General features: G+C 43.5%; 3 protein-coding genes across 4 annotated transcripts in view; 2 read left to right on the top strand and 1 right to left on the bottom strand.

Annotated features, from left to right (window-relative positions):
• The window catches only part of LOC142578827 (GSK3-beta interaction protein), a 613,414-nt gene that overhangs the window by 35,821 nt on the left and 550,319 nt on the right, over positions 1–27,274 (bottom strand). The window lies entirely within an intron of this gene.
• On the top strand, positions 426–2,026 carry LOC142578821 (kxDL motif-containing protein CG10681). Its single transcript, XM_075688426.1, has 4 exons — positions 426–558; positions 824–976; positions 1,100–1,146; positions 1,594–2,026. Exons 1-4 carry the CDS (start codon positions 440–442, stop codon positions 1,785–1,787), a joined length of 513 nt encoding a protein of 170 aa, XP_075544541.1. The 5' UTR covers positions 426–439; the 3' UTR covers positions 1,788–2,026.
• LOC142578820 (alpha-1,3-mannosyl-glycoprotein 4-beta-N-acetylglucosaminyltransferase B-like) overlaps positions 18,744–27,274 on the top strand; it is a 166,064-nt gene continuing 157,533 nt past the window's right edge. The window contains exon 1 of the mRNA XM_075688425.1: positions 18,744–19,174. Within this exon, the coding sequence (XP_075544540.1) occupies positions 19,084–19,174 (91 nt within the window). The 5' untranslated portion in view covers positions 18,744–19,083. The remainder of the gene's footprint in view (positions 19,175–27,274) is intronic.

Genomic DNA, 27,274 nt, shown 5'->3' with positions numbered 1-27,274 from the left:
ATCAGGTATGCATATTCTAGTAGGCCGTGCATTTACTGCTCATTCGAGAGCCACCCTTTGCTGCCCGGTGAGTGTAATCATGACAACATTGCGTTTTCTTGCTAGGAAACAATTAGCTCGCGTTTTCTATTTGCTGTGGGCCTGACGCGTAACATAACTCGTAGAAACAACGACAGAACCAGCCATGCGATGGTGTTCTGGAACCGAAACCAAAAAGTTATAACAAGCTGGCACTGCTGCCATCCAGGATAAGTATAACTCGTTAACAACGTAGTAATAAAAAGCAGGGGTACAAGAAATCACACCTATAATTGGTGTCTGCATTTTTTAATTCTTTTTTATCAGTGGCAATTCTGTACTTGACTTAGCCGTCACATCGGCTTTGCTAGCTTGGCTACAGTGGCTACTGTAGCTTGGCTGTCTTGGCGACTGCTTCAAAATGGCGCACGTTGATTTCAGCTGCTGCTCATCGCCTGCGGCAGATGTAATTGCTCATGCGCTGGCCAATCAAGTTAATCACAAAGACATCCAGTCTATAATACAGTGTCAGAAGCAAGTGTAAGTATTATGTGTATTCATGATTTCGATGCAGATGCGATCCTAAGCTAGGCGTGGAAACTCTGCGACGCTCGTACTGAATTGATGTGTAGCCTCTGTAGATGTGTGTACCTTTTATTACTTATATGCAGCCACACAGCTGCATGAATAGCGGTTATGATTCACTACTTCGCTCTATGTCACATTCTTACCTCACCCAGTGGCAAGCGCATGCGATAGTTTATCCTAATGCACCTACTTGGTGTTTTTCGACCGCAACTTTCAGGCTAGGGAGACTTGAGAAGACAAATGAGATGTTGATCAACTGCAACGCACTCTCTGCAACCCGCTTCGCCGTCGCTAGCCAAGACTTGAAAAAGCACACGCAGCTCCTGTTTGATCTCAAGAAAGACTTGGATTCTGTCTTCAAGCGAATTAGGTGCGTAAGAAAGCTTTTTCTGTACGCGTGCAGAGGTGCTATACATGTATATAAACAGTCTGGAGGAACAATGCAGTCGGGCGCACCGTGTATCATACGTTTTTTTTTTTATATATATATCAGGTTCTTGAAGATGAAACTATCACAGCAGTACACAGCAGCATTCACAGGTGAGTACATATCCTGTTTACCTTTTGATGTTGCGCAGCTTGTTTTCTTATTACTGATTATCGGGAGCCATGCCAAACACGTGTTACGATCTGTCATAGAACAGAATGGCAATATTCGCCGTAGTGATACCGGAATAAAGGAATGTGTTAATTTAAATCAGGTAGATGAAGCTAATATATGGACTGCAGTTCTCGTTGACAGCGGCAAGTTCACTTCGAGAAAGTTGGTAGTTCTCTTACTCTTTCTTCATCGCACCAGTTTTCTTCAGCGTTTAATCAGTGAATGAATAAAAGAATGATTTACGTTGCATTTAATCTAGTTATTGTGTTTACGTAGTTGTTGCATTGAAGATAAGGGCATCTTAAGATCACCAGCTGAAGTTGCACCATTATACTTGCGAAACAATGCAGCTGTATTATGACGCTCTCAACTGCTGTCACCTGCAGCGTGCAACACTGTGTTCTATGCTGTCGATGAAGAAGATGAGCCTGAAGAGAGGCATCCGCCCAGCAGAGGCCAGCCAGAGAAACCAGCAGACACCGCAGGGAAACAGAAGCATGTCTGTGCTCAACTGGAGGACACTCACAGTGGTTCTTCACCACAAAGCTCAGCCACTTCATACAACAGTGAAAACTCCTAGGCATAGAGTGGCAGTGATGTTACACTTCCTACACTGTTTCTTGTGTAAGTGCTGAAGTGTGTGATAAATCCAAGGGGCAGCCCCTACACTAGCCAAAGCAGGAAGACAAGAAGTTTATAGAGAATCCAAGTTTCTACAGGTGCGTGCATGCGTGCATATTATTTGAATTGTTTCTTTGTGAATAGTGTAAATACATGTGTTGTACAAATACAAATGGAAAAACTTATCCTACCACTGGCCAGAGGACTTGCTTGGTTTATGCATTCAGTTGTGAGGCAGCTTGTCTGCCGAAACTGATGATGAGGCTGATTGAGTGGCATGTTGTGTCAATCTGAAGTGCAAAAGGAACAACATAAGCGTCCTCACTGTGTAGCGACCAGCAATTTGGTGCCATAGTATATGTCGGGACAACGCAGTAGCAATGTGATGGGGCCTGTAGAACAATAGTAACAATTTTATTATGACAACATGACATTGAAAGGATGTTCAAGGGAAATATCAAGTTAGGCTGGATTAGGGGCTGACATGTCTAGAATGTCCAGTTGGTCAGATTCAGTGTGGGTGGGAGATTGGCAAGTCAGAAAAGAGACAGAAGCAAAAAAAGTGGTCACAGTGTCACATTAAGATTTGCGCACCAGGTCTCCATGACAATATTGGGGTGTGCTAGTTTATTTTTAGAGCTAATTAATTGTTGAGTATAAATTATTACATAGCATTCAAACCTGCACAATGGCTAAGCCTTAGAGCTTTATGGAGCTTCTGGGAACATTTGCTGTATACCAGAGCAGCCAACTACGTAAAAACACTTCTTTATTACATTGTAATTAGGATACTGCCTACCTAGTGATAAAGGTTTTGTCTTGTTGCTTTAACTCTATGACTTTCTTTTAGATATTCAACTCCCCGCAAGTTTCTTAAAAGAGTGTTCATGATAATGTTAGCAGTTAATTTCACTTTCATACAGTAATGCTTCTGCCAGATGATTAGCTTTGATTCTTGTATAAGGCAGTTGGCATTAAAATTATATTATGTGACTAAAGCACAAAACATATGTGAGTACAGCAGAACCAAAGCAAAATATTGTTTACATGTATAAGGCTATTTACACAGTGTACACACAAGGTGTATATAGACAGCAGCCGAGGATCCCGAGAGGCTGTTGCCACTTCGTCGTCTTCACCATCGACGACCTTGTTCTCTTTTGCCACCGTAACACGACCCCTGGCAGAAAAAGCACAGTCCCGGTACTTCAGATGGAGCCGTCGGTGAGGGCATAGTAAGGCTTAAGCCGAGAGACCTGTACGACATCAGGTGATGTGGAACCGGGTGGTATGACGGAGGTCTCGGGGATTATCTCGCAAGTGACATTGGTCACTTGACGTAGAACACGGTAAGGGCCTTTGCAGTGCGGAAGGAGTTTCTGAAGACCAGAAGGTTGAATGCGTCGTCCACAATGCTTTTGATAATGGGTCCAACCTTGTCCGCCTCTGGCATGGACGTGTCAATTTTAGGACAGAGGGCTAGGACGTCCTGAATGTAGGAGACATACGACTCGGTAGCAATTTGGGCACGCGTGGCGAGTTGTTGCTTGGCAGCTAGTTGTCGACCGGTCGGATTACCAACAAGGTCGGACAGCTTTTCTTTGAACAAGTTCGAGCTGGTTAGCTCTTCCTCGTGTGTGTAAAACCACGTTCGCAGTGTTCCGTTGAGGTAGAACACGACATTGGCCAGCATTATGGTCGGATCCCACCTGCTCACTTTGCTGACGTGCTCATACATCTTCAACCATTCTTCCATGTCGACACTATCGAGGCCGGTGAACTTGCCGGGCTCTTGCAGCTGAGGTAGAGCAATATAATGGGTATGTGTAGTTGGAATTGCTGCTGCAGATGCGGCGCCTTCCACTGGAAGCATAGTCGTAGGCTGGGTGCGACGTCCGCTGCGAAGCTTTGTGGTGAAGTCACGTACCCCGCACGTCGACCAAAATGTCACATGTATAAAACTATTTTCACGGTGTATTTACAAGGTGCATATAGACAGCAGCCAAGGATCCCAAGAGGCTGTTGCCACTTCGTCGTCTTCACCGTCGACGACCTTGTTCTCTTTTGCCACCGTAACAATATGCTTGAAAATGACATATAGGTCTCAATTTCAGTTGACTCAAGTACACTCAAAGATGTCCGTGTGGTGGTGGTATAACACTAGTACATTTAAAGCTTCACGGTCGCACTGTTTAATTTAGTGATACAGTAGGCAGCTTGACCATTTTGAACATCTCAACACATAAGTAGCACAAGCTGGATTCTCTTCGAAGCTTTAATTTCTGTTGCTACAGTCCTTTTGTTGACGAAAAATGGCTATTGACTATTTCTGCCTTAATTACTTGCGTTTGTTGGCATTGAGAAAAATCCAAAATATTTCATCATCATCATCATCAGCCTGGCCACGCCCACTGCAGGGCAAAGGCCTCTCCCATACTTCTCCAACTACCCCGGTCATGTGCTAATTGTGGGCATGTTGTCCCTGCAAACTTCTTAATCTCATCCGCCCACCTAACTTTCTGCCGTCCCCTGCTGCCCTTCCCTTCTCTTGGAACCCAATCCGCGACCTTTAATGACCATTGGTTATCTTCCCTCCTCATTACATGTCCTGCCCATGCCCATTTCTTTTTCTTGATTTCAACTAAGATGTCATTAATTCACATTCGTTCCTTCACCCAATCTGCTCTTTTCTTATCCCTTAACATTACACCCATCATTCTTCTTTCCACAGCTCGTTGTGTCATCCTCAATTTAAGTAGAACCCTTTTCGTAAGCCTCCAGGTTTCTGCCCCGTAGGTGAGTACTGGTAAGACACAGCTGTCATACACTTTTCTTTTGAGGGATAATGGCAACCTGCTGTTCGTGGTGTGAGAATGCCTGCCAAGTGCACCCCAGCCCATTCTTATTCTTCTGATTATTTCAGTCTCATGATCTGGATCCACAGTCACTACCTGCCCTAAGTGGATGTATTCCCCTACCACTTCCAATGCCTCGCTGCCTATCGTAAACTGCTGTTCTCTTCCGAGACTGTTAAACATTACTTTAGTTTTCTGCAGATTAACTTTTAGACCCACCCTTCTGCTTTGCCTCTCCAGGTCAGTGAGCATGCATTGCAATTGGTCCCGAGTTACTAAGCAAGGTAATATCATCAGCGAATCACAAGTTACTAAGGTATTCTCCATTAACTCTTGTCCCCAATTATTCCCAATCCAAGTCTCTGAATACCTCCTGTAAACACGCTGTGAATAGCATTGGAGAGATCGTATCTCCCTGCCTGATGCCTTTCTTTATTGGGATTTTGTTGCTTTCTTTATGGAGGACTACGGTGGCTGTGGAGCCGCTATAGATATCTTTCAGTATTTTTACATACGGCTTGTCTACACCCTGATTCCGTAATGCCTGCATGACTGCTGAGGTTTCGACTGAATCAAACGCTTTCTCGTAATCAATGAAAGCTACATATAAGTGTTGGTTATATTCCGCACATTTCTCTATCACCTGATTATCACCTAATAGGGCCTGTTGTTGAGTAGCCTTTACGAAATCCTGCCTGGTCCTTTAGTCCTGCCTAGTCCTTTGGTCCTGCCTGGTTTTGGAGTCCTAAAATATTTCACAGCCCTAAAATCGTTTTCTTGAAGTGAAACAAGCCGCATTAAGCATATTTTTGATGATGGAATGTGTGTAGGAAGTTGTTTTAGATCTGTCCAATGATGTTGGCATATTGTCTGTAGATATGCCCCATGGTTGCACTTTGTAAAGTGCATATAAGCTTCAATTTTCTTTTTCTGTGTACAATGTATGTGTTTGTACAGTTCTCGGTGATTGAAATGCGATACTCAGACCTCATGACAACTGGAACTTTTTGCGCCACCGATGAAAGCTGGGTTATTGCCAGGGACCAAATTCAGTTGCAATCCTTCAAAACATCTCTTTATTTTCATCATATACCACAATACATCAGCTCAGTGTGCCCAGCGATCACCCAATGGCGCAAAAAGTGCCAACAGCCATGCGGTCTGACTATCATGTTTCAATCGCTCAGCACTGTACATTGCAGTGCCACAGTGTGTATTTGTGCTCAGCTGATGCAAGAGCAAATGAAAGAAGGGGCTTTACATGCATCCCCACATGATATCATTAAAATGTTCATTCATAAGCACACTGCATACTGCACATTTTTTACTAGGGCAGTAGTAGTTAGGATGGCAAGGTGTATTCTATTTAAGTTCAGTGACATATAACCATTGTAGGAAGGGAGGAATAGGGGCTTCACCATGAGTGGCCACAGTGGACTCTTGCCCTTGCTGTGGGGTCTCTGTTCCATCTGAGAGCTTCAATTCTTTGAGAGGAAAGCACTTACTTGCGCCTCTGAGACCTTCGAAGCATAAGCAGTGCTGCCAGAGTTTCACTTTTTGGCATACACTCTCTTTTTTTAAAACAGTTCATCCACTATAGAACGTATCTTTGTCCCACAACTGTAATCGGCATCTCTCTTTCTTTTGCTTCCTTTTGTGAGAACTCTGCCCTCTCTACTTTCCTGTCAAGAATGGAAATCATGCTGATAATAGCCCTAAGAATTTCTGGAAAACACTCTTCCCTTCAGATTGCACTGATATTCCCCCACTGGCCATAATTTCGGTATGCCTGTAGCACGGGAGCATTGCGCCCCGGTTTTTAACAACTCCTTTACAGCCACATTCACAAATGAAAACCATTCCAATATGCTGTTACCGGCAGAATTAGATTATCAGTACATGGCTCTTATTACTATAACAACCTCTGGCATTGCTTAATTAATTAGTAGCCTCAAGATATCTACTAGTTGTGGCTTTGATGGCATTAACTCTAATATCTTAAAACATACAGTCCTCCCTTTCAGTTTTATCCTTAGCCATATAGGCACCCTCCAATCGTCGGGCGGCGCCACCAGCGCGCTGCCATCTGCGCCACCAACGGAGGTGTCGCCAAACACGAAGGCGCTCCGTTCGTTGTTGCCGCCGTGCTTGCATTGCCGGTATTGCTTCCCGTGGGTCGCGCATCCGTGATTTCAACGCTTCTGAACGGTGCAACGCGCTAGCTTTTTCTGTGGACATCGTTCTGCTACGTTTGCAGCAACCTTCACTCTTGGATTTGCCATTATCGCTTGTCAGCATCCAGTGAGAGACCGCCAACACCCGCGATGTCGCGGGTTCTGCATTGCGGCTTCAAGTCGGTTGACGGCCTCGACCAATACTTTCGGCCATCTATACTACGGAAAGGACGCCGCTTCCGAAACTTAAGAAGTCGCACAGATATTACACCCAAGTGCAAATTTTAATGTACTTGCTGAATGTAAAAAAATGTTTTTTTTTTGTCTACTCGAAGAAAGAACACCTAACTATTCATGTTGGCAGGGATGACTCCTTTCTGCAAGAGGTGATACCAGGCCTTGAGAAGTTTTTTTTCAGCTGGCTTCTGCCTGCTGCAGCAAAATAAAACGTGTTCATTGGGATCTGCATGTAGTGCCAGACTTTGCTTGCCACACGTGATGGAAGAAAACAGTTCACAATTTGTACTCCTGCTGTGCAACATTCAATGTCAGATTTATTCATACATAGCTGACAATGGTAGAAAACCATTAGGTAGTTGAAAAACATGACCATTGTGTACCACTTCTCCCACTTCATGTGAAGGTATCATAAGCAGTTGCACTAAAAACATACAGCCTTATGCCTGGCGTACAGCCTTACGCCTGGCGTCCCTTCACGACTGTGACAGTCTTTTACAGAGCAGTACCTCCGCCCACTTTTCTTCTTCACAGCTTTGGCAGGGGGCTGATCACACGAGTCCAATGACGCCATCGGACCTTCAACAGGCGCACATGTTCTCTTTCGGGTGCGAAAGACAGAAGCTCTAAAAGCGCACGCTGAACAACGGAGGCAATGGCAGCAAAGGGTCTCAGCGCGCGCGATTGCCTGGAACGCCTTCACGCTTCTTGCTTCGGCCGCCAGATGGCACGGCCTGTTCTGCAAACTGCATTGCAGGGTGCCTATATTCCAGCAGTCACTCTCCACAGGGGAGCTTCCACATGGCTGGAAAGTTTACAGAATCATGCCCATCTTCAAGTGTGGTGACGAGCACTGTAACTACCACCAGTATCACTAACAAGTGTTCCCTGTAAATTGCTTGAACATATCATTTTCTAATGCCGTTCACCGCTTAGAAAGTAAAAACTTCTTTTAAAAATTTCAGCATGGCTTTAGGAAAAGACTCATGCGAGGCACAACTAACTGAATTTACTATTGATCTTTTTCAAAACATGGGCACACACATTGAGACAGATTTCCTATATACAAATTTTTCTAAAGCGTTTCACTGCATTGCTCACTGTTACCTTATAGCTAAATTCTCATGCTTAAATCTCAAATCATTAATAATATGTTGGGTAAGGAATCTTTTGTCACTTAAAAAGCTGATCACTATCATTGATAACCACTACTCCCTTCTCAGTAGCATAACATTTGGTGTACCACAGGGAAATGTCCTTGAACCCTTACTCTTTTTAATATTCAGTCATGACATATTTGAAATTGTGTCAACCATTTGACTATTCTTTGACGATCGCATTATTTGTGATCAAATCCACTCACCCGCTGATCACATCTCCCTTTAAAAAAAGACCTTGATCGTGTAACTAATGAGTGCTTAGCTGTGCATATGACCCTGAATACTGATCAATGTAAACTAATGACATTTACTGGTAAACATTCATATTCCACCTTCAGCTAGGTACTTGACAGCATCCTCGTTGCCTGCGCATCTTTATACAAGTACCTTGGCATCCTAACACCAAGCTTATCATGGTCTGCCATCATTGAAAAAATAAGAGGTAACTCTTTGTGCACCTTGGTTAACTAAAACGCAACCTTCGTGGTGTTCCTTCCTTCATGAGAAAGCTTGCGTATCAGACATTTGTCTAACCCCTGCTAGAATTCTTGGCAATAATTTGCTCACCTCACCAGGCATACTAATCCACATTCTCAACTCCATCCAAAACCATGCTGCATTTTTTATTGCCAGAGATTACAGTCCAAATTCGACTGTAACTAGCATTCAGTTGTCATTGTCACTACCCTCTTTTGAATCATGCCAGTATGTAGCTTTGCTTTGTCTGCCACATAAAAGCATTCATAGTAAGCACCCATCCACTGTGCCACACGTTCATCCATCCCTTACATATTTGGTCGGATTAATCCATTTAACGCGTCTCCTTGCCACATGCCATTAAACATTGGAATGGCCTGCCTGATAACAATGCTGACATTAACAATTCTGTAACCTTCAGAGCAAAAATTATTGCAATATTTGGCTAGTGTTCAATTCTTTCTTCTTTCTTGTGTACATAACTCATTAGTGTATCTAATTATCAAAGAGTGGTAATAACTGTATAAACTTGCATTCTAATAAAGGTTTTTACCTTACTAGGATTATTTAATTTCTGCTCTTCACTCAAAATATTGTATCTTAAGTATTTCATGTTGTTTATATTTATAATAGGGCTGGGCATTAAATAAACGTTAATCAGTTTAATCAGTAGCCTTTATGTTATTAATTAATTAGTAGGATTTGTAGATTTACATACGTAAGCGGAAAAAGAAAGCAAAGCGGGCGATTTGTCACGCTACATACACCTAGAAGAGCCTTTATTATTACTTGGGCGACAGTGTGTGCAAATGGACATTCAATTTTACAAGTGCTGCGTTGAGTCAAGCTCGCATTTTGCTGGTGCCTTTAATGCGTAGATCATCTCTCTTTCTCAAAAAGTGAAAAGGGGCAGCGTCTGATTTAGTGCTGCTCCACGCCTACTCTCAGTTTGATGCGATTGAAAATTTTTTACAGAAAAAGTAACTCTAGGAGGTCCCATAGTCAAAGACTGGGGAGGGACCTCCAACAATAAATACAAAGAAAAGTACACTTAATGCGGTTAACAGTAGTAGCAATCCTATGAAACAGAAAGTATTAACAAAAAGTCATGACATAATAATAACAATAAAGTATACACATAAAAGGCAGATCCTGGGAGTATTATTGCACATGCAGAAGCGTAAAATAGACAACACAATCACTTTCCCAACAAGTGGTGACGAAGTTTCCTCTTAAATAAATGAATAGAAGGAGATGATTTAATGGAGGGCGGTAGTGAATTCCATATTGATGTTGCCAAAAATATTGCAGTAAATTTGCTGTAGTTAATCCTTGGTGTCGGTAGCAGGTAGCTATTAGGGTGTGAGAATCGAGTGCCAGTGAAATGTGGGTTTTGGTCTTTTGCTGTCAATGAAATTGGTAATTCTCCTCGACAAAATTTATACGTCAGGACACCAAGAGAATATTTATTTAAATCCACTACTGACCAAATATTATATGTGCGAAGTAATGGCAAGGCATTAGATGAAAAATGGCTGTAAGTGATTAGTCTCAAAGCTTCGTTTTGTGTGTGCTGCTGGGGTGCCAAGTGAGTTACGTAGGTATTGCCCCAAGAAGAAATGCAGTAAGAGATGTGGCTGTGAAGGAATGCGTAGTAGAGGGAAATTAATATACGTACAGGAAAATAGGGGCGCACTTTGATTAGTATTCTGATACCCTATGCCACTTTAAGGGTTAATGAAGATATGTGAGTTGTAAATTTGAAATTATTGTCAAGTTCAACTCCAAGAAATGTTGCATGGTCAACAGCTTGAAGCGAAGTCAGACCATGTTAATCCATGGCTTCTCCCGTACACTTTCTTGCGGGGATGAAAAAATTACAAATTTTGATTTACCAGCATTAATATTGAGCATTTATCTCTGCACCAATTAACAATTTTAGCCATGTCAGCATTAAGGTAAGATATTAGCGATTCCAAACACGTGGTAGAAGAATAAATTGTTGTGTCGTCAGCATATAAAATACAACTAGAAAGTGTAATGTATGTATTCTGGAAGGTCATTGATGTACACGAGATATAAAATTGTTCCTAGTATTGAGCCTTGTGGAACCCCTATGTTAGTTAGTTTGGTACGAGAATGAGTATGAGAAATAGAGACGACATGTGTTCGATCATGTAAATAACTGTGAATTAGGGAAAGTGCTCGACCACAGACACCAACAGCGTTTAGTTCAGCAAACAAATATGTCATGATTTAATGAATCGAAAGCTTTAGAAAAATCAATAAACAAGGTACCAGCCAATTTACCTGTGTCAATGGCTGTTTTAAGATGATCAGTTAAAGCAATGAGCGCTAATTCAGTTGAGTAACCAGATCAAAAGCCAAATTGATTAGATGACAAAATACTGAACTTTGTGAAATAGCTAGTTAAAGGTACTACGAATAATTTTTCAGTTACCTTGCTGAAAAATGATTAAATAGATATAAGGCGGTAGTTTAATAACGAATTTTTGCTACCCTTCTTGAAAACAAGAATAACTTTGGTGATTTTTAAGCAGCTAGGAAAGGTGCCAGTTTTGAAAATTAGATTTATTATGGTGTGAGAGTGTGTCACTGATAAGATGAGTTATAAGCTTTACACGAGATGAGTTGAGGTTATCTAAACCAACTCCCGTGTTTTTTAAGCTCAGAATGGTCATGCACACTTATTCTGGGGAAACTGGACAGAGAAAAAAACTGTGTGGCAGACGATGATAAGCCTTGTCGATGTGAACTGAAAGACGTGTCTGGTAGGGGCAAAATGAATGTACAAGGGCGTTAGCAATGGCTGAAGGAATATTAAGGGTTTGTTCACGAACTTGAATAGCAGTTATGGTGGGGTTCGGCGATGTTCTATTTATAAACTCATGGATAATTTTCCACTGTTTTTTAGAATCGTTGCCAGCACGGTTAATTTCCTTTTCATAATACTATTTTTTAGCGTTTTTAATAAGCCTACTCAAAATATTCAACTAGCACTTGTAACAAGTCAACAGGGTCAAATTAAATGGCTTCTTTTTTGTTTTTTTATAAAGATTATCTTTTCTGCGCACGCATTTGAGAAGATTGTCAGTGATCCACGGACAACGAGGTAAAGCAAACCTTTTCTTACTCATGGTTATTGTGGTTGATTTGGAAGTAGCTTTAGAAATTAGATTACAAAACAATTTGAAGGCGATTTCTGGATCGTCTTGCAATGTAATTGGTTTCCAATTAACATCGGTGATTTTCCTAGCAAATGAAGTTTTGTTGATGTATTTTCTTTTAACATGCATATCCTGAATATTCATATTGAAATTTATACGCACGAATATTGGATAATGATCAGTTAGTGAAACTTCAATGACACCAGATCTAGGAGAGTAATCATGAGGTTCGACAATGCATGGTCAATTAGCGTATCCGGACCGTTAATATTTCGTCGAGTAGGCACAGTTACAAGTGATTCGAGGCCCTCTCCATTCAGGGTATCTGTATAAGCAGTGTATGATGAACTGTGAACATCTAAAAGGTTAATATTGATGTCACCCATAATAATGATGTTTTTACGTTCTAGCAATAGCGTGTGCGAAATGTGGTTTAGTTCTAAACAAAAATCATTAATGGATGACGAAGGCGATCGATAAATAGAACCAACCGCTAAATTTTTGGCGTCAATATCGAGAATTGGTGCATTAAGCTCAATCCACACTGATTTGCAATTTACTTGATTAATTGTTAAGTCCCGACGCCTGGAATATTCTAACTCTGATTAAATGAAAACAGCTGCGCCGCCATGACTGCTGTCACTCCGATGACAGTATTCTGGTGTATAAGATGAAAAAGAGTACAAGTTGTTATCGGCTTCACTGAGCCAGGTCTCACTTACACGTATGATCGAGAAGTGGTGTTGACACTATGATAGGAAATTATAAATGGCATCAGAATGTTTCCGTAAGCTGCGTGCATCAAAATGTACGAGGGATCGGCAAGGAGGTTTAAGATAAGAAACTAGTTCGGACGGTGTGAAGTATGAAGCCATAAGGGGTCTGTTGAGGCCGGATTGACATTATGCACGTGATTCAGGTTAACAGATAACAGAGAGGTACACTTCACAGTTAATGCGGTGAACTCGGCTGTCTTCGGACTTGTGCGCGTTAATATGGCAATTCTTAGTCCAGAGGAAGCGCCATCCTTTTTCTTTCTTGAGCGCTAAGGCCTGAGCAAACAGCCTTTTGTTGTCAGGTGTTAGGTGTCTGGTAATGAAGATGGCCCCCGCATTCTCTCCAGTGAAACCACGACTGCTGGTATCCATCCTGGCCTTGCGAGCCTTTGCCAGAAAACCTGGCAGTAATATTTTGATGACCTGATTTAGTGGGCACCACAGTGCACTATCTCGATCTCGACCGGAGCAAGAGAGCATGCCGCCTTATCGGCAGTTGCAGTTACAATAGAAATGTAGTCTTCATCCTTTGTAAATGGTATTGCTTTGATCTTAACATTGTTGATTCTGGAATATTGTTCTATCTTGGTTAGCCTTTTTTTTAAGGGCTTCATTTTCTGACTTCAGAGCCTTGTTTGATGCCGATAACTCAGCTTGCTGGGCGCGCGTGTTCTCGACAATTTCATTTAGCATGGTCAGACTGCCATTCATGCCAGAAACTCGTTCTCATTCAAGCATTGAAGGAAAATATATGATGCCTTTGGTTATGCCCCTTTTACTGGTTAAGAAAGAATGCCACACTCATGTGTGCTAGAATACACAAGGCAGAATAGGACAACTAAGCATTTTACCTGATTTTTCCACAAGTGCAGCGTTCCCATGTGTGGTCTCAGCCGGTACTCATTCCTTTCCTTGTTGATCATCAAGAGAAGCGAGAATGTCAATGCCAGTGCTTGTCTCGATTTGTTCATGTGAGCCTAACCGATTAATTGTGATAGAAAAACTTTGTCATGGTTAAAGCTTTTATAAATTAATCAGAAGGATAATCTGTCAATTGCCAAGTCGAATTTATAACATTGTGCAACTTGTTTTTAGGTCCTTTGTTATTAGGAGACCCCCCCCACTTTGCTGTGTCTGGAGCCTGTGAGGTACATGAATAAATGAATGAATTAATAAATAAATGTGCATGCCATTTGTGACCTGACACTGCCTTGCACATAGCGTTAAAGGATATGCGCTCAAGATAGATGACTGTTAATTTTTTTATTGCTATGTGACAAAGATACTCAAGAAATGTTAACTGTTTTTGAATTGTAGGGAGAATTGTAGGGACAGCCTCGATGCACAAACTGGTCCATGTGCTTTCAGAAAGTAGTTAGCAGGATAAAATAGGCTTTAGATAGACAAGGATGAACAGAACATGTGTTTCACTAGCTATTTGCATGTTCTGACATGAAATATTAGTAGTGAAGGGACAAAGCATTCTACTTTGACTTCAATTTAGGCTGCAGCTACTTGCAATTGACTTGCTATGCAACACTTTAAAGAAATTGCTAAAACGTGACATATACTCAAGAAATGTTGTGTGCACGTAACATGCACACAAGTATCATGTTGAAGCAGATGTCAGCCTGAGTTCTCCTTTGGGGGGGAGGGGGGGTATCACTGTATTGCAATAAAACTATTTTTTGTTTTCACACTGTTATGTTGCATAGTTTTAGTCACAGCTCATGGCAGCTTGTTATAAATGGTGTAATCATCCTATAACTATATCGCATATAGGCAAATAGTCAGCTAGAGCTTATCTTTCCACCATCTTACAACTAATATAATTCTTTGCTGTAACTCCAGCAAGAGTGATATGACAATGCATGCAATGTTTGTAATAAAGGGCAGTAGTAATCAGCTTTTGAAAGAGCTGCTAAAAGAGCAGTCTGGTATGTCCAAATGCACAGCCATATGATTTTTCAATAATTTTCATTTTTCTTTATGTTCTTTAAGGTACCAGCTGTGATCAATTCATCAACAATGCCAACATGTCATTGCACCGATGAGCCAAACTTTAATGAATGTGCATACTTGTATTCTGTTTTTGTCCAACTAAATTTTAATACAAGATCACATAGATTGCACCCAAACTTTCATACTTATGTAAAAACTTGTGCCCACGATTTTCATGGTGAAGTTCATTTTGATATTCATCGTTTGTTGACTATGGATTTGGAAGTTTAGCACAGATGCAGTGCATTTCGCCGTGTCTGTATTAGCGTAGGTAACAGCCATTCAGTTAAAAAAAAAAATTGCCTGATTAATGATACTTTGACGCACTTAGAAAGATTGTGAAGAAGGCTCCACTGGGGGAGCCAAACGTTAAAATGCTTTTAAATCTTTTGGTCGGTATCCTGGCCTTTCCTTTTTGCATACTAAGAAAGCTGTAAAGTTGAATTATGCATTCAAAGGCAATTTGGAAGTCGCTATAAACAACCATTAGTGCTAAAGAAGTGTGAATGAGATTCGTATAGTCGAAGTCCATGAAATACAATGTCATCCTTGGCAAGTTGTGCATGAGAATGGGGCATAGAGACTGTATAATTTACTGTGAGAGCCATGCTGGAGCAACAACATTTGATCAACATCAACTAGAAGTTGAATCGCCACCCAATTTTTTAATGCAACTACCATTCTTGGGGTACTTGACATACTTTATCGAGGTGACTGGCTGTCAATCTGGGTGTCTAATTGTTTTCCCGCCATCCTGGGTGACTCCATGGGTAGTCAACGTTCGAACAGATAGCAAACCAGGCTGCTGTGCTGAGGGAACAGGATTTGAAAGCGACCATCAGGTCAACTTGGGTCACTGGGTATGTGCCATAGTGTACTTAGTGCCACTCTTCGATGACCCTCTTTGACCCCGTCATGGGCCACCTTTGATGAGACACTGGGTATGTACTACTCTTCAATGAACTTCTCTCTCTCTTTTTTTTTAACACAGTATATGTGCCACTTGTTCTGCGCTGCTCTTCAGTGAACCTATTTGGTACCAACTTGGGTCACTGGCTATGTGCCAGTAGGTGAGCGTTGCTCTTCAATGAACGTCTTTAAGCTTGGGTAACCTGGTATGTGCCGTTGGGAATGCGCTCCTTTATAATGAAGAAAAATACCCTTAGATTTTTCAGATGATAGGCAGAATAGCACCCGCGCAACGCGTGGTCTTTACAGCGGCACCCCTAGATGGTGCAGATCGCACCACACATCGCTCCGTTTGCAGCGTGCCGCACGAGACGGATCCTCTGCGCCAACCAGTACATAGCGAAATGAAAACACATATGCATCGGCACTCAAATTTTGCATTGGGGAGAGTTGTCAGCGAACGTTGTTTCTCATTGCGCCGTCGGCTATTTTTGGCACCATCATTCGGTCACGCCGCCAACTAGGACGGATTTTCTCGTAATGGGTAATGTAATGCTTCCGCATTACGGTGGTAGGTGCGTCGTTTGCTGAACGTTTCTCCGCTTCGTGACAACAAACGTGGCGTTGCATATATGCGGTCAGAGCCCTGTCACAAGCAGTATAAGTCACAGCGGTATACAGTATAACTGCAGCACATTTAAACAGGAAACCGTCTTCACGGTGACATCATGGAGATCTACAAATTTCTGAATGCAGCGGGGCTCTGTCACTTCCGAAGGTAATGCACTTGCCTTTCCCGTCATCTGTTTGTTTCTCCGTTTGAGGTGCAAGGACATAAGAGCTCTTAACGCTGTTTAGTTTGGCAGCACGTTAAAAGTGAGTCTACGAAGAGCTGCACAAATGAAGCACGGACTAAATAGCCCTTCATAAGTTCTAAAAGAAGAGCTAGAGGCGAATTTTGTTTTACGAGTAGGTATGTATGTGCTGTATGCGAACGTAATTCGCGCAGAGAATATCCTTATACCACCAAATGCGTAATGAAAATTACTTGGTCTGAAGGAATGTAAAATAGAACCAAATAAGTATTGATATTCGCACAATTAAACTCCATTGGCTTTGTTTCTTTTGCGGTATGGGGACTATTAAAAACGAGATTTATGGGGATTTTTGTCGAGCTGTACATGCATGTTTGCAATATAAATCAACCTTTCTTGTCAATAGAAATAAGCTTATTTTTCTCTGAAAAAAAAAAAAGCTATTTCTTACCTTGTTCGACGATCTATGATTAACTGTATGATCTATGATGAGTGTAGCAGCTTAATTGTAGCATGCAAAATAATAGGTTGGACATTTTGTGGTCGCATAGGTAGATTTAAATGTAACAGAGTAATTCTGACGTCCACGTCTAAAACAGCAACGCCAAACATTCAGGTCAAACTATAGACTTAAATGAAACACGGCACTGCATCACAGCGCTCAATTTGTATGTAACGTCCATAGCGTGAATTAAAGTGCATTTTCTTTTCTGGGGTACGCTCAGGAGCAACGTACGTCTTCGTTCGTCACTAGGAAGTGCAGTCGAACAATTTACTAGCTTGATGATGCTGTTCGTAGGTTCAAGTTTGTGCTGCTCACAAGCGACCAGACCAGAAGGCTTCAGTTAGAAAAAATTAAGAAAAATCTGCCAGCGGCAGTGCACACAACATTCGCTTCCTTGTGAATTGCGGCCGCTGCACTTGAAGCTGAATTTTATTCTGCTATATAGTAGCACATTGTACCATATCCTAGTCACCTGCCACCTGCCTTTCCCTGTATCTCCCACTTCCCATTACGCCCAACAGGCTAGAGACACGCTTTCCAGGCCAACCTCTCCTCCTTAATTTCTCTTCATTAACGTCTACTCTTCCTCCTTTATTCTGCTATGTGGCTGTTGATATTTATTGTCGTATTCGCCAATACGTCCTCAAGCTTCACACACAGTATCATTTTGTTGACCGTCTTTCAACAGGTTCATTTCATCACTTGCGTACAAATATTCATTCTCCACTTGTTCAACACGCGTCATATTCATTTGCATCCTAGCTATTTGCTTGAAGCGCGTGTGCATGTTTGGCTCACTGTCTCATAAGAATTATTTTAGCGACCGACATCCCACCGAAGTCTTGCTTATTCTTTTTGCGGGAGCTTTCTTCGACTGGAGCGTCAGGTAGCATCGAAAGAACAGCGTCCCTCATTAGCCGCAGGTGCACCCTCGGAATCTGCACAATACGCTGAATAAAGTGTTCCTGTGGCGCTCGCACACGACTTGAAACATTTTTTCAGCACGGCTATGTGCAAGCTCACGTTTCTCGGAAAGTTCTAGGTTTCGCGGCGTCAAAATAAGTCGTAGTTTAGCTCGTGGCTTGCACGTTTGCAGCCAAACTTATGATTCGGCGCAAAGTAGGTGGTGCACCACCGGTTAGTTTTCTTCGGTGCGGGAACTCTTTCCCTCTGTCTCGAAGCCTAAAACGCTTCGTATGCATGACCATCACCCATGGTATTCACTTCGTTCGTTGAACTTCTAAGTAAATTACAGGGATTCTGAGGACTATAGTGACTGCTAACGCTGTGCACCGTGCCGTCAGCGTGTTAACAGCCGATTAAATGATCGCCTTTGAAAACTACTTATTGCATCAGGAAACACTACATTTTTATGCACTGTTTCAACATAACTGAACGATTTTCTTACATCTTTTACGGTGAAAACCAATTTTTCAAATATAGCAGTCGCTAAATAACAGCAGACCCAGTAGCAGACGACGCGCGCTCCGCGACCAGTCTCTGAACCATTGTCTGAACGTAGCGCGATTCCTGTCATTCTTCTGCTGTGCTGTCATGACGCGGAGAAGTGAACTACTCCCGTTGTCACATCTACCCTACCTACCCATCTAGCCATCGTACTCGCAGTACTCGAGTACAAACAATAAAAAAAACACGGCGCCTGTTTCAAATGATGCGACGCGCAGACCAATGCGCAGACGGCGCAAACCAACGCCTCCTATTTTGCGCCAACTTACGGCTGCAGAGCTTGCGCCATCTGTTAAATGCGAAGAGAAGCTAGCAGAAGCTTTACTCTCCTGGCGGTGTTCGAGGGAACTGCGATCGCAGCAAGCGGTAGCAAGCAGCGACCACGGTCTGTGATCAAGCCGCCGAGTAGCGGAGACGGTGGAATATGTTGTGCTCTGCAACGCAGCTGTTTCGGCATGTGAGCTCCGGAGGCTCCTGACGCACTGCTGTGTATAAATGCCTGTGCTTGACTGTCAGAGCGCCAGTTCGAACACGTGCCTGTGCAACTATATGACCCGGCGGCTTCGTGGGGACGCTCCGTGTGTGAGTGGTGCTTTAAGTGGACCCACGCTGCTGCGAGCGCTGCCGCCCCTCGACGTCTCTCTCGTTCGTGGAAAACTGTGACAACAAACAGACATCGGCAGGCCACACGATGCTCCCGAGGAGGCCAGTACCCTTCTACGTCGCGTTATTTCTCATTGCAGCACCTTTCTTCACGATTTTCGTCATGTTTCAGAAGCCCGGTAAGTCTCGCTTACTATCGTCTTTCTGGGTCAGTCGGTGTAGCGTGTCGCTGTGCCGGCCGCGTTCGTGCTCTTTCGCTTCTTCCCCTTGTATGAAATCTTGGCAGACCTTTTTACTAAACTTGAGTGCGGATGGACACCCGGCGTGACAAGTAACCGGTGTCAATTCTGAGCAGGAGCTCGCTCAGCGTGCAGGGTTATTGTTGGAGTCATCTACAACCTCTCGACCTATGAGGTGACTTTCGTTCCCAAATCACTGCAACTCGCTAGCGCCAAGCAATGAAAAATGAATTAACGTGTGGCAAATCTGTATGTAGGTTGTGACTGCGCGAACCGCGGTTGGAGGTTTCAGCGTGTGTCCTGCGTTTTTCATTAGCGGCTACTACGTCTTCGCTGCAGCGTAAAAGTGTGAACGCTTTTTCGATCCATGTTCGCTGTTCGGTAACCACTGACAACTTCAGTCACGCGTACAACCGAAGTGCTGCTGTATTCAAAATGCTATGTATAATACGCAGACTTGCCCACTTCATCCGACAGTGACCCTTCCACCTTGGTTGCGTGTAGCCCTCTTGCAAACACGACAGCAGCCAACCTTGCCCGCAGGTTTGGTTAGTTTCGTTTTGTCGATTACCTGTGGAAGGCGGTGTGAAATAAGTTAACGCGCCGTTACTAAATAATTCGACAGCGTGATGACCCATCGTTTGAGTTCGTGCATCTAGTTGACTTGGTGCTACTTTAGAGATGGCACAATGAGCATGTTTTCGCTGACGCTCATTGATGCTGCAACACAAAATAATTTGTAAGCGTGGCGCGCGTTACAGATGCCAGGATCAATCGTTCAAATTTATGTTCTCTTTTCGTTATGAAAGTGTTATTTATAAACGGGCTCTTTACCTTTTGTTTGCAGCAACTCGGTCACTTCCCTGTCATTACACAAAACCTTCTAGTGTGCAGTTCGTATCGCTAGATAAAGTGGTATGCGCAGACCAGCCGTTTAATTCGCAGCTCTTTCGCCATCCTCATCAATAAAACATGTGACGATGAATGAAGAGGTCATTTCAACATCACTTGATATCGCACGTAAGTCGTCTCATGAGTAGGAGCATAGTAACTCTAGCCCTCTTAACATACTTAGGTTCAATTAAACGTTCAGCAATCATGCCGCCACCATATTCTCGCATGCAATACGACGGCGGCACGATCGTCTGTTAGCGTGTAGAATTTAGTTGTGTCGACCGTAAAAATTCACGACAGTGAAAGAACGCGACACAATCCCTATAACGCTCGATCGCTTCAAGATTCGTTTCTCGCATCGCACACCGCTGGCATATAAATGATGCTTTCCGCGCGTTCCTGTGTTAGCCAGCCTTTGTTGCGTGGTTACCTATATATAGTTAGAAGTGTGTACTGTCGGCTTTGCTTCCTTAAAAGGAGGATTTCATTAGCGTTGTTTCGATTTGCTGGGGCCGGCGTAAGTGCCTAGGCGATCACTGCGTCATTAATTTGCGACACCGTATGGTCTTTATAGAGCAGCCGTGGTACGGCGAACGAATACGCATAGTTTTTTTTTTTTTAATCGTTTATTCACTCGGCACCGGTAAATGTATCAGTGCGACCGACGGTCTGCGGGACCACTGACAGTACGGTGACATAGTTCTGGCGGCAGCCTTTCTGTCGCGCGTATCTATCCACAATAACTTTTGTATAACGTGCACTCACCAGATAGCGAAAATTACCGGGGGAAAAAAAAGGGGGGACGGGTTGTTCAAAATGAGGCTGACGAAGTTGGGAAGCCTCACAATCCTTGTTCATGACGAAAGCGTTCAGTAAGTTGAACGCTTTCTGATAATATTTACGGAAAGCTTATATTACCGTGGTTAAAAGCTTATATTACCGTGGTTAAAATGTTTCTTAGTAGCACGCGCTCAATTTGCCGCCGTTGGTGGTCCGTTGTCCACTGAAACGGAAGTGCTTTCCCGGGTTCCCCAGGGATCGGTCCTTGGTACGCTTCTGTTTCTCGTCGAAGCATGGTGCACACCCTGGCCCATGGAGCCCATGTCTCGAACTGCAAAATACATGGTTGTCTCATGCAAAAGAACTAATGTCTTCTTTCAATATTCACTTAACTCAATATACATATCCCAAGCAGATTCCTACCGCTATCCATAGACATTCTCATGAACTGCATATTGTCATCGTCCGACCACACTTTGAAACTTGTAGCGGACGCCTCAAGGTCACTTGGTTACATAAAGGAAACACTACCCCTTTCCCCTCCTACAATTAGAAAAATAGCATATGAAAGGTTCGTTAGGGGCAAACTTTAGTTCGACTCCCCTATATGGAGTTCCTACCAGGATTACCTGGTAGGCGGGCGCAAAAATCGCAGAGGCGTTAAGAGGAACGAAAAGCATAAACGCTGTCTATCAACTGAAATGTGACACAGTGACGGTAAAGAAGGGAGAGAAAAACCATCTGTGCATGTTGTAATGATTGGGGCCGGGTATGAATTAGATTGTAGCTGGCCCATGCCGTCGTCGAACTCATCCACGCTCAGGACATTGTTGAAGGGAAGGACTTGTTCTCATCGAGAACTAGGAATATGGGATTTATTTACAGTATCTACATGAGAACGTTACAGTTCATCAGTCTAGCATGTCTGGCAGAGAATGCACACCCAGCAGCCGCGCCACGGCTGCTTATAGACACTGTGTCCTCCCTAGATTCCTAGGTGAAGGAAAACGCCGTTCGACCGTCGCCCAATTCGGAGCGTCCGAAGTCATCGTAGCCGGCGCGTCTTTGAGGGGGAGGGTTTACACACTCACTTCCGCACAGGTTTCACTAAACACACCGAGGTGAGAGGGTTTTTGCAGACATGGGTCTTGCCCTGAGCAGGCGTCTCTTGGTCTTGGCATTTCGCGTGCGATGCTCTACCAATTGCTCTACCGCGAAATGCGAAGGTTGTGGGTTCGGTTCCCACCTGCGGCAAGTTGTTTTTTCATCCACTTTAATTTCCATTGATTTATCGTTTCTTTATTTCATTTATTAAGCACAAGTAATTTCCCCTATGTTGTCCTTGGTGTCAGTGCTTGTTGGCTTCTTATGATATGACTATATATATATATGCACTTCGCCCATTAATTGAAGCCGTAGTGGGGACTACGGATTAATTTGGACCGCCTGGGGTTCTTTAACGTGCACCTAAATCAAATAAACACACGGGTGTTTTCTGCACTTCGCCCCCGATCCCGCGACCTCTTGCTTAGCAGCCCAACGCCATAACCACTAAGCATCCACGGCTAGTACTTATTTCACAGGATTTAGCCTGACGTTTGAGGTTATGAGAAGAGTTCCTTCGGTATAAAACGACTGGAAGCCGAACCGTTGGACGCGTGTTAAATGTCTACTCTTCTCATAGCGTGCATGACTGACAATACGCGTCGGAAGGTGGAAAAATATAGACATAAAATCGAAACATTAATTGAATATTTATATTGATCCTCTCCGAGTATAAAGACGTATACCTTTCAGAGGAGAGCGCCAGTGCATTAAATAGATACGTGAAGAATAAAAGCATTTCAACAATAAAGAAGCTAATTTATATAGCATGTCAGAGTCGAAAAAAGAAAATCGTGATATAGAAACAAAACACCAAAATAGCTACCCATTATTATATATGAACTAAGACAGTGATGAGATCGCTGTTACGTTTTTGAAGAATCCAGTGTCTGGTATGCTGTTTCAGTAGCCTGCAGTGAGGCGGTTCTACTCATTACTGGTTTTTGTGAAAAATGGATTTCCATAAGTTTGTGTCATACCGTGGGGCATGCTCACTTTAGAGAGATGATCGCAACGTTATGATATAAATGCTGCTGGCTGTATGTAGAGAGAAGAGAGAGCAACATGGTAAAATATTCTGTGAAACAAGCATGTACGAGAGATCTTCCAACGCGTTCTTAGGAATTACAACTTCAGAGCTTAGTTCATTTGTGCAACGCTGGAGCGCAGCACAAATGTACTTATTTAAGATGAAGCGGACACAACGGTTCTGCACAGCATCCCATTTATGTATTGAAGTATTCTCGTGAGGATCCCACTCCGATGACGCGCATTCCAGTCGCGGTAATTGATCAGATAGAGTAACTTCAGAAATGAATGAATTATTAATGGCCTTTGAATACAAGTGCGGTTTGATGTGCGGTCCGTATACCGCACAGAGCAGGGAAGCCTGGGCGTGGCAGGGGTCTTTGATTACATATACAGGCCAACATTTATGCGATTTTATCATAAAATGCCGGCTTTTTCTTAGCGATAACTTACGATTTTCGTATTGACACAAATGTATAATGGATTTTCGTTTCCGTATAACTTAAAGCTAAAACTTAAAAAGAAAGGCAAATACAGCCGCTGAGTGATCTTTTATGGCCCCATTTGTCGTACCATTGGACCTTCTACAGTGCAAAGTCTCTGAATCTTTTTAAACAGTACACATATATTGAACAATGTATATGTTTTAGTATTTTTCAACCAACTTTAGTACTTTCTGCCTTCCACTGTAGTGTTTCTCGAATCCTAAGGTAGGCATGTCTGTGTGCCATATCATGCGGTGCGTATAGAGTTACAGCCGAAGCACTTTCGGAGTGGACAAGGTTGTATTGGTGCTCTAAGCCCGGCGCGCCACATCGGTGCAATTTTGTCGAAACTATCAGCGTAACACTCAACGCTCCCATGCGACGGTAGTCATTGGTACTTCACGTTGAAACCGTGTTCCCGTATAGACGCTTCGTTATTTAGCTATCTGCCTTCTGATTCACGTCGTGTGGACTGATCGGCGCCTATTCTCTCACGTGTGACCAGCCTAACGTGCTGTGGTTCAGAAAACATCCGGCTTTCGAAGGGCTGTGGAAACAACGCCTGCACACTCGGCAAGAGAGAGAGAAATAACGTTTATTTGCACCCGCAAAAAGAGCCCCGAGGAGTCAAGAGTCTTCCTGTCTCTTCGGCTTACTCCTCCCCTTTCAGCTGGCTGATGCTCCTTGGAGCTCAGCGGTGTCCAGGGCCATGCGGATGACTTCTCTTTAGTCATCTTCCTTCGAGCTGGTCATTAAAGTCTCCCAGGATTTTCTATCCCTATCTGGTTTATTGTATCTAGGACATGTCCATACTATGTGGATCATGTCCGCCTTTGCCCCGCAGTGTTTGCAATTCATGTCCTCAATGCTATCGTGCCATCTCTTCACAATGTAGGGGTTGCAGATCACCCCCGCTTGGAGTTGCCTCCATGTTGTCTCTTCTTGCTTACTTAGTTTCTTATGCGCCTCTGGCAGTGTTTTCCTTCCCATTCTATAATAATCGAGAATTTCGCTGTAAGTGTTTATACCTTCTTCTTTTTGTAGGGGCTCCCTGACTGTAGAGGCTGCATTGGTGTACCGGTAAATAAGCTCTCGGGCCAATGCGTGCGCTTTCTCGTTGCCGGCAAGCCTTCGTGGGCAGGAGTCCATATAAGGTTCACTAATTCTTCTGGAATTGGTCCTTTCTCCAATATGTTGAGCGCCTCTTTGGAGATTCTCCCTGCGGTATAATTCCTGATAGCTGTTTTGGAATCTGACACTATGATTTTCACCCCTCTTTGAGTCAAAGCTAGGGCTATGGCCACCTCCTCTGCAACCTCCACTCTGTTTTTCGGGGTACTGTAGCTCTTTGAGTTCTCACCGTTAGCCTGTGTCGTCACTGAGACAAAACCTGGTGTGCTTTCATATTCTGCTGCATCCGTGTAGAACACCCCTTGCTTTTTATCTAGTGATTTTTGTGACGCTTTAACCCTGTCTTTCTTCCTGTCCTGGTGGTGACTGGGATGCATATTCTTCGGGAGTGGTGGTATGCGTATCCTGTCTCTGATTTGTGACGGGATGGCTCCCGTGTTTCTTACTTTGTTGTTAGTTTTGTATCCTAGTTTCTCTAGAATTCTCAGACCACCTCTGCTTCGCATTAGTCTCTGTTGCTGGGAGACTAGTGTGGCTTCGATCAACTCTTCTAGGGTGTTTGAAATGCCCATGTTTAGTATCCTCTGCGTAGATGTGCATGGTGGCAGGTTTAGGGCTGTTTTAACTCCTTTCCTAATGAGGATTTCTATTTTGTTTTTCTCGGCCCTTGTTAGTTTAAGGTACGGTGTTGCGTATGTGATCTTGCTGATCGCGAAGGACTGTATTATCCTTAATAGGTTAGCCTCCCTCATGCCTGCCTTCTTGTTGGCGATTCTTCGGAGGAGTCGGCATGTTTGGCTTACGCTCATTTCAGGATTTCTGATCGTTTCCGTATTTCTTTCATTGTCCTGAATGTGCATGCCTAGCACTCGTATAGCTTTTACGTTTGGCATCGCGTCCCCATTAACAGTGAGTTTTATCCCGTGGTTAGGGATTTTCTTTCGCATTTTCTGTGGACTGATGAAGAGAGCCTGCGACTTCGTAGCTGAACATTTAAGTCCGGCTTTTTCTAAGTGCTTCGTGTGCACGTTAAAGAACCCCAGCTGGTCAAACTCAATCTGGAGCCCTCCGCTGCGCAGCTTCGGGATGCAGTTCTGTTGCTGTGGTCAAGGAAGTCACTCCATCAGCGGACTATGGATAGATCTAGTCGCGCTGTTGCGCATGTGCAGACAGTTGCCCTCTATAACTGCGTCCTCTCTCCCTACCATTTTTACCCGAGTACCCCCATCTCCCCGCTGCTGACCGCCGTTCAGGTGTCAGGAGCATAGACACAGTGTGGTGAGCAGTAGTCTCCCTTCCTTTCGTTTCATCTATTTTAATAGGCAACCTACTACTACTACTACTACTACTACTACTACTACTACTACTACTACTACTACTACTACTACTACCACTACTACTACTACCAACCGTGCCGTTCTGATTCGTTTATTCTGGCCGTCGCCGCGTGGCGAAGCGCCTGCTGTTTCACAGTTCGAGGTGTTGGGCTGAGAAAGATTACGGCGTCCGCCGTCCGGGGCTCGCTCTCCCTTCGGGGTCGTGCCACTCACGGAAGGAACTCCCGCCTTCAGATTCCCGTTGAGCCACATGAAAACGAGAACTCGTTAGGAGGAGCTTCTTGCGCCCGCTCCCACTACGGCGATTGCACCTGACGGTTGTGACGCGCCCGGGAGGTGCGTCGAGTGTGGGCAGCAGTTCCCCACGAAGGGACGGGACTCTCGGTTTTCTTCCTTCCGGATATTCTTCCGCCTATTGAGGTGACGATATCCTTTTTTTTTTCTTATGCTACTCGCGTTCCCTTCTTCTTTCCTGATTCAGCGCACCTACGAGTTCGATACACTGCGACGTTATCATAGTGGATTACACATGTTTCCTGATGCATAACAAACACCTATACATACTGCAACGGCGTATGCGTCCAGTGTACACAATTTTGGCAGTTTGCGACGAAATAGCTTCGAAAACGCTGCTTCGTTTAGCTGGTGCACCTATCGTAACCTTTCCTATAGTGCTGTATGGTGTTTCATTCACGCTCAAAGCACCGAGAAGTTCGCCGCTCAGCGTCTGTTTCTCTTAGAAATTGCTTGTTATACCTGTAATGCGATGCACTGTGGACCGGGACTTCCGTACAATGGGATTTTCTTTTTGTTTCGACCTTTTTCTTCGACCTTTTTCGATCATTTTTTTTTTTCTTCATGTCTCGGTCAAGTGCATCATCGTAGTTCTCCTTTGTGTAATTCGAATATTGGGTTTTATGAATTTTTTTTGTGACGTCAAGCAGTGTGTCTTTACATGATCCAACTGTATAACGACGCGAGCATTGTTTAACTGCGCGAACAAACGAACCACAAAGACAGCGAGGGACAAGGACGGGCGCAGACTTGCAACTAAAGTTTATTCCACAACGTACACATATAAGTACACACCTGACATACACCACTGCGCGTGCGCAAAAAAAAAAAAAAAGGCAAGGTAAAAGAAAAGTAAAACCTTGTATAAGCGAAACGCGACCTACCTATGCTCGTCAATAAACCTCATCTCACTGTTATGTAAATAAACTGAGGTGTCACTGACACATTCCTGTCCCATCTTTCTAATATGGTACGCCTCGAGTAGC

Source organism: Dermacentor variabilis, chromosome 4 (genome assembly GCF_050947875.1).
Source record: "Dermacentor variabilis isolate Ectoservices chromosome 4, ASM5094787v1, whole genome shotgun sequence".
In the NCBI taxonomy this organism is placed as follows: domain Eukaryota; kingdom Metazoa; phylum Arthropoda; class Arachnida; order Ixodida; family Ixodidae; genus Dermacentor; species Dermacentor variabilis.
The sequence above is the reverse complement of the archived record's forward strand: the minus strand, read 5'-3'. Positions and strand labels throughout refer to the sequence as shown.